The sequence below is a fragment of the Phalaenopsis equestris genome, unplaced genomic scaffold, assembly GCF_001263595.1.
Source record: "Phalaenopsis equestris unplaced genomic scaffold, ASM126359v1 Scaffold000618, whole genome shotgun sequence".
Lineage (NCBI taxonomy): Eukaryota > Viridiplantae > Streptophyta > Magnoliopsida > Asparagales > Orchidaceae > Phalaenopsis > Phalaenopsis equestris.
In genome coordinates this window covers 403,284-411,574 of record NW_018165058.1, presented here as the reverse complement: position 1 = coordinate 411,574, position 8,291 = coordinate 403,284, and the positions used below count along the sequence as shown (strand labels likewise).

At 30.8% G+C, this 8,291-nt stretch overlaps 1 protein-coding gene across 1 annotated transcript; it reads left to right on the top strand.

Annotated features, from left to right (window-relative positions):
* Window positions 1–1,558: 1,558 nt before the first annotated feature.
* Window positions 1,559–6,055, top strand: LOC110029983 (zinc transporter ZTP29-like). The gene is made up of 5 exons (XM_020732505.1): window positions 1,559–1,824; window positions 5,365–5,423; window positions 5,527–5,619; window positions 5,707–5,790; window positions 5,948–6,055. The coding sequence occupies exons 1-5, from the start codon at window positions 1,761–1,763 to the stop codon at window positions 6,053–6,055; spliced, it is 408 nt and encodes a 135-aa protein (XP_020588164.1). The 5' UTR covers window positions 1,559–1,760.
* Window positions 6,056–8,291: the final 2,236 nt, after the last annotated feature.

The window sequence follows — 8,291 nt, the reverse complement described above, 5'->3', positions numbered from 1 at the left end:
TTAGTACTTATCCAAATAAAAGTAAATTTAGGAACAGAGAAAAGACTTGCTGGATTAGCTATCATATATAGCATCTGCTATAGACTCCCTCAGAGCAGCCATCTCAGCTGCACCCTCACCGTCCTGAGTTTCATATTCAATTGAGTCCATCTCATTATCAGCTAGAGATCCTGAAGGTTCTAGAGTGTCAATAATTTGATCATCATCAACCATATTGAAGTCCGTATCTGAATTAGAGGGGTGATGTTAGATGAAGTTGTGAAGTGTCATAGTGACCAACACAATATACACCTGTTTGGGAAATAAATAGAATTACATATCACGTAGGATTACCCATTTCTTTTTCCACACGCCAAAAGTTCTTTCAATAACCCCCCGTAAAGCGGAGTGTCGTTTGTTAAACATTTCTTTTCTGCCACAAATATTGCCACTTGCTCGTTCAAAATCAGGAATATGGTATCTTGTGTCTGGATAGGGCTTCAGGTAGCCCCTTAACATCGAATATCCAACGTCTACCAAATAATACTTTCCTGTTATTAAAGATAATATTAATTAAAAATAATTAATGTAATTAACGAGAGGTTTAAGTAAGATGAGCAAACCTGGAGGTGGGTGAGGGAAACACTGTGTTATATTCCTAGTTGCATAGGAAAAAAAAACGACTATCATGCACACTTCCTTCCCACCCCGCCATTTCAAATATCTGAGATGCCTAAAAATATCTCAGATAAAATGCCACATATCCACACTTCTAAACATAAACACAAATCCAACAACCAGGTGTCTAGGATCACAGCTAGCAACATAAATCCAATAGCCAGGTAAAATGCCAACCTATCTCAAATGCCCTAAAAACCAAAAACCAGAGAAAATGCTATAACCTGCGATCTAACATTTGCCATAAACAACTAATGCCATAGATCTAAAATATCGGCGCTTGTATGGATCAGAAAGGAAACCAGCGATCGTTTCTTGCATAGATCAGGGCAAAGAAAGCATTCCAGGAAAATCGAATGGATACCTGATTATCAACAAAGAAAATAAAGGAAGAAGGTTTGATCTCCTCTAGGGCAACAAACAAGAAAGGAAACCAATGAGGGAGACAGCAAGGGATATCAAGGACACCTCCAGAATTCCTAGGGGTAACGCAAATCTCTAACGCCGGACGCGGGGCTCACACAGCGACTTCGTCCCTATTTGTTTTATCGGATGCTGACACGTAGTGATGAGAAAACACCAACCGAACGCACATATCAAACAGAAATGTGACGTTCTCATAACGCCGCCGCTCCCAATAAGCACCCCCAAACGGACCCTTAATTGAAGTCTGAATGTTTCTTACTCAAAGAATTATCTCGAGATTCGTGTCATTTCTTGAGATTCATGACAAATGATGAAAATTTATTTATGATGTACAGTTGCCACATAATTTTTGGACTAGCTCAATTTCATCATCTGAAAATAATAATATCTGTAATTACATTATCAATACAACATTTAGGCGCAGCAACAATTATGACCTGAGTTCAGCAATATACAAAGCACTCGCTGTGTGGGTTTTCATGCAACATTCGCGACTCGAGAAAAAAATCGTTACTTTAACAAAATGTTAGAATCCGTAGGGTCACCAGTCCAGATGTTCTGCAGATGCTTTCTTTTCTGAAACTGGGTGACGACATTGCTCGCTCTCTCTCTCTCCCTTATATTCTTAGGCTCTAATCCGATACACGAACTCCCTCTCCGAAAACCTTAGGTCTCTGATGGATTCTCAGATCCTGGTGGCCCTGTCCCTTTCACTCGTGGGTGGCCTCAGTACATCGGCAGGTTTGCTCCTTCGTAGACTTTTTGATAGTTGTTGTTACGATACTGGCCGAGGTCTTTTGTTAATTATGGTATTTATTGAGCTGTTAAGCATTCGATCTGTTAAGTTTAGGAACTCTGTATCTATATGAGTCCAGTTCCTAATATGCGAGTCGAATTCTCGAACCACATGAATTTATATGATCCTCTTCACCTTCGTTGAGCATCGGTTAAGTTCCTTTTAAACTAATAATTTATTTATACCATTCAAATTTCTTGAAAACATTTTCTCCTTCAATGGATACTGTTATTGTTAGAGAAAAGAAATGAAAGTAGGCTAGCTGCTGGCTTTATCATAAATATACAGCCATTAGTTGCCTTCACTTTGAATCTCCATTTTCATGTAAATTCTGTTATTCTGTGTAAACCTGAGTTTTTTTTTTTTTGGTACTTTTTGTCTAGATTATGAGAATTTCTAACTGAGGCAAAACTTTGTTTTCTCCAATTTGGAAAGTGTTTGAGAATTTGGAAATTCTGCCGACCTATCTTTCTTTGGACCTGGAAATTCTTTATGAAGGCAAACATGCATTTTGGATTTGGTAACCACATTTATTTTATTTGAATATCCGTTTGTGTTGTTTCTTTGTTTCAGAGGCATTGTTATTGTTTCATCTTGTTACCATTATTAGTCAAAAGTGAAACAGAAATAAAAAAAAAAAAATTGAATGAAAAATAGTTGAAAAACAATGATCATTGAAGAATTTGTAGAAGTTAACATACATATAAATATCTTCTTTAATACTTCATAGCTGCCATTATGTATACAAAAGGCAGAATGGAATAGCTATTTTCTGTTTATTATAGCATGGATCCCCATGTTAAGCCTGGAACATAGATCAAGGTACAAAATAGAAGGTTAATCATCATTGTTCTTCCATTTTAAAATTTTGGCAGAGGGGTAACCAATTAGATCTATTTCCCAAAATACTTTGGTTTATCTATATAAAATTTTGTCAGAAATTAAGAATAAATAGTGACAATAATTATATTATAGAATTAACAAAAAAAGTTGAGTTGAGTTAGCTGTGAAAAAATGTGTCATGGTAAAGGTTTAGGTTTAGATGAGTTGCTACTCGATATTTTGAGATGTATAGGAAGTATTAGTATAGTTTCATTAATATATATCCCCAATCGAATCTTAAAGATTATGAGGATGCATATGATTGGATAATAAAACTTTTGGCAGCAATATTTATGGTTTTGATGTTAGAATTGTCCTAATTATTAAGAAACGTTCCTTATGAGTTGTTCTATGAAGTTATAGTATCGCGTAATGGAACATCGACTTGAGAAGTTATAATTCTATTCAAGAATCCATTTGATTTTATCTGATATTAAGTATCACACAAATTGATTTATTGTGCATTACGTAAGAAAATTGTGTGCATTAAATATATTCAAATATATATGATAGAGTATTAAATAGCATCATAAACAGTTATATCTTGATAGAAGAATACTAAAATTGTTACTCAGTCATTGTAGAATTATAATCAAGGATCAATATGAAGATGATTTTTTTTAATTGAAGATGTTAATTGGAATTATTCAAAGTGAATTGCTTTGGTGTATTTTTTTTGCAAAAAGTGAAACGCCTTATGAAATATGTGAGAGGTTAGAACATTATAAAAATTTTATAGAAGATAAGTGGCTCAAAATTAGTAGAACAAAACCTAATCATATGGAATACAATTTTGCATATGATATACAATTTTAATTGAAGTTGATAATTATGAGTTAATTTTGTTAAATTATAAGATAATACATGCTCTAAGATGTTAAATATCTTAAAATTATTATATAAAAGTGTCAGGATGTGGATGAGAGTGTAGCTCCTACAATAACAATAATAACAACAACAAGCCTTTATCCCACTAAGTGGGGTCGACTACATGAATCCTTTTTCTCCATTGCGTCTTATTGAGTGTCATTTTTTCATTTAATTCTAATAAATTAAGATCATTTTTTTTATACAATATACCCAAGTCATTTTAGGTTTACCTCTGCCTTTCTTAACATAAGTTTAATCTAAAGCATCTACTCTTCTAATCAGATTATTTGATTGTGGACATTTAATATGACCAAACCATCTAACACGAATCTCTCTTGTCTTTCACTGGAGCTACACCAACCCTGTCACAGATATATTCATTTCGCATTTTGTCTCTAAGTGTCAAGCCACTCATCACCTAAGCATTTGGTCTCTAAGTTTGTTTTATAGAGTGTAGAGTAATAAAAACTGATTAAAGGTGGAAGTACTTTGAGAGTGTTATGTAATAAAAGAATATTATAGTGGCCTAAAAATAAATTTTAGAAAACAATGATAAAAGTGGCTATGTTAATTGAATTTATTGCTGGCCAATAAAGAAGTCACATGTTGGTAAGTTGATAGATGCATTGTAAAGTTAGGAAGTTAGATTGAGGAATGATTATAAAAGAGAATACTAGACAAGTATTACCTATTAAAGATTATGTAGTGGAAATTAAACATAGATGATTTCGACATACACAACAATGGATAGAAGATGTACTAATAAGATAGGTGTATGAAGTTAATTTAAAAGGATTTGAAAGAAAAATGGGTAGACTAAAGGTTATATCTATGAAGTTACGCTAAAGAATCTTTGCAAAATATATTGAGCACTTTAAAATACCCTCAGTAAGTTTGCATAAAGAGTCAAGATTCATGGGATAATGCTAATGATGATGTGGTTTGCTGCATGATGTAATTTATAAGGCCCTATATCTAATTGCTTTGCTACTTTATTTGATGTTTGAATATAAGAGCACGCTAATATCTAACATATTTTTTGGCTATTGTTGAAACTAGGAAACACTTTAAAATACTTGGATTATGGATTCATCATTCTCTTTTCTTGAAGATTTATAAATTATATAGAATTTGATGTTAAAAAAAATTTCACTTGCTTTCTTAAAGGATTATATTATATGCTAAACTTTTAATTATTGAAGCATGCTAATAAGATGCATTAGTTAAATTATTTTAATGCAAGCAATGCAAAATAAATTATTATTAGGTTAGTATATTAGTATAAATTTGGCATGCCACAGTAATCATCACTTGCTTATATTAACTATGATAGCTAAAAACTCACACGTTCCTCTTTAGAAGTTGGCTTAGGTTGCTGTTGGGAAGATATGTGAAGTTATTCAATTGGTTACTATTTCAAATCTATTGTGAATTGTATTTATTTTTTGAAAATTCATGTTTTACCTTCTCTACCCATAATGATTTATCCAAAAATCTTGGATTTTTTGCATACAATAATGGGATTATGTTTTTATAAAACTTTTGAAATATAATCTCCTAGACCATTTTACATTCAGTACACTTTCATTAGTCATAAAATTAAGTCTGGTTGTGTGGGAATTTCAGGTGAATTTTTTTTGAAAGCATGTTCATATGCTTGTGAATTTCTAATTTTTTCTATCTTAAATTGTTAAGATGGTCCAAAATTTTATTTACATTTTTTAATTGTAAAGGTGCACTATTAGTGATTCTAAACCCTGCTCCAAACCTTAAGATGCTTGGGCTTTTGCAGGTAATCATTGTACTTCATACATGAATATTATTGAGTGTACTTTCTGCATTTGTTTTAATTATTATTATTATTTGAATGCTAACCATCATGATTTCTTGATCAGGGTTTTGCTGCTGGTCTTATGTTGAGCATATCATTCTTTGATTTGGCACATAATGCTCTAAACTCAATAGGCTTTTTGAGGGCAAATCTTTGGGTATTGTTACCATTCGTCACTATCATTTTTTGATTTGATGAAGAAACATATTTTTTAGCTTGCTCAATTTTTCTCTGTCCATTGTAGTTCTTTGCAGGAGTTGTGTTTTTTGCCTTTATTGTCTCTTTCATCCCAGAACCAACAATTACTATAGAAGCAAATAATATACAGGTTTTGATCATTATAATTCACTCTTCAAATCAATTTTGTCATGTTTATATGAATTCTTTTTTTCTATACTTTAAGACTATTATTGATGTTAATCTTTATTTTTTAGCAAAAAAGTGATTATAGATCCTTCATTTACATATATTTGCTTAATTGATAGAAGGATGATGATGGATCAGGCAAAGATTTGATGAAGAAACATCGACGGAACGTACTATTTAGCGGAATTATAACTGCAGTTGGTAGGTTGTTTGGCATGATATGTTGATTTTTTTTTGTTATTGTATAAAGTATGATAATAAAAACAGTTTTATTGACCTTAATATAATTATATGGCCAGCATGATAATTTACGGTAGGTTGTTTGGCATGATATGTTGATTTTTTTTTTGTTATTGTATAAAGTATTATAATAAAAATAGTTTTATTGACCTTAATATAATAAGTATGATAATAAAAACAGTTTTATTGACCTTAATATAATTATATGGCCAGCATGATAATTTACTGTATATATATATATAGAGAGAGAGAGAGAGAGAGACTTGTTGCTGATGATGTTAGAAATGATACATTTAAAAGGATGTGGAGATCAATGTTGGCAGGGTAGAGATAGTGACATTTGGCAGTTCTAAATACAGTGGCAATGGTGACGATGTTCAATAACATGTAGTGGCTGTGGCTAGTGGTGATAGTTGTTTTTAAAAATATTCAAAACACTTAAAAATAGTTTTGTGTATTAATATAAATAGTTAAAAAGTATGCTAAACAAACTTGTTTTTTAAAACTAAAAAAAAAATTGTTGCCAACTTGATCCCAAGTATTTTGTAAAATAATTAACAAGTAGAGTATATATAGTTGCATAAATGTTCCTAAATGAGTTGTCTTTTGAGATTTGAAAAGTTTTGTAGGATGAAAACAGTAGTAAAAATCTTATTATTAATAGAAAAATAATGCGAAATGATTAGATAATAAACACTTGAGTACCATGTTTTAGTAATGTAGAAATATTTAGAATTATGATAACAAATGTGAAACAAGATTATGAGCCATATATAAATGCCTTAGAGAAAATGATAGAAGAAAAAGAAGAAAATGCCATTAGTATTTATAATTAATTTTGTTTTATGCCATAACAAATTTTTTGTGGAGATGAATTTTATGCTAAGGATTTAAATGGAAAAAATAGATAGTATGAAATCTTAATTAGTTGTTTATCATGACCCAACTAAGTTTTTCTTTGAAAAAATTATTTGATGGGTATTGATGGCTTGTGGTGTTTGTAAAAAGTATGTTTTTATAAATTAAATTATTTATAATGAAGAAATATAATCATCAAAAGTTGTTTTGCAGTGATTAAAAAAATCTTAACCAGATTAGGTTTGCTCGAGCAATAACATTGAGTCTATTTATTTACTAAAGTGCTTAAAATATATTTTTAAATTGGATATAACTTGGTTTATGCTATGAGCAAGCTATTAGAATTTTCACGAGTAAGGTTGTTTCTAGAGCATATGAAAAGTTGGAAAATATTGAGAATTTTTTCGTTTTAAGGCCATAATCAGTAGAACAAAAATTCTGATATGGTTTTTTTTCTTTTTTTGAAATGGATGTGGAAATAATAATAAGCCAATATTATTGGGCATCAAGTTATACCTACAAGCACCATGTTTACATATACTTATTTATGTTAAAATTAAAAGTAGGGGTTGAAAGGAGGATATTATTTATCAAATTAAAATGATTAAAATGGACAAATACCAATGAGGCTATGTGATAAGAGAATTATAACTGAAACTTGAATATCAATTTATAGAGTGATATAAGAATTGGCTATGATATATTAGTATGTGTTGGAGAATACAACGATTTGTACTTAAGTGCATCAGAAATGAAAGTTTTAACAAGGATCTTTGGTAAAACTTGGAAGGCTAACATTTAAAATGATTGTATTAACTTGTTTGTGTGAGAAGTACCTCAGACGAAAATTTTGTGAGAATTTTACTTGGGTTATTTTTGCATGTACAATAGTGTGTAGAAGATAAGATTGTAGATAAACCAATCTAAATGGCATGAGAAGGATAGCTGTTAGAGCAAAGAGAGAATTTTACTTGGGTTATTTTTGCATGTACAATATTGTGTAGAAGATAAGATTGTAGATAAACCAATCTACATGGCATGAGAAGGATAGCTGTTAGAGCAAAGGTTAATTGGCTAGAAGTTATGCAAAAAATACTTACATAAGCCAAAATTAACAACATACTACATTAAATTTGAATGAATGGATAAGAAGGATTAATAAAGATGACTTAAATAGTTTTTAATAGTGTAAATGCTATTGGTAAAAGTATAAGCATCCTGGTATTTTACGAACTCCAACTAGAACTCAATTACATTAGAATGTCATTATCCATGTAAAATTGTGGCTACTAATTTTTTAACATACAGTGCTTATTTATCTCTAAAAGGATTTATACAATCTTCACTGTACTAAATTTTAACATA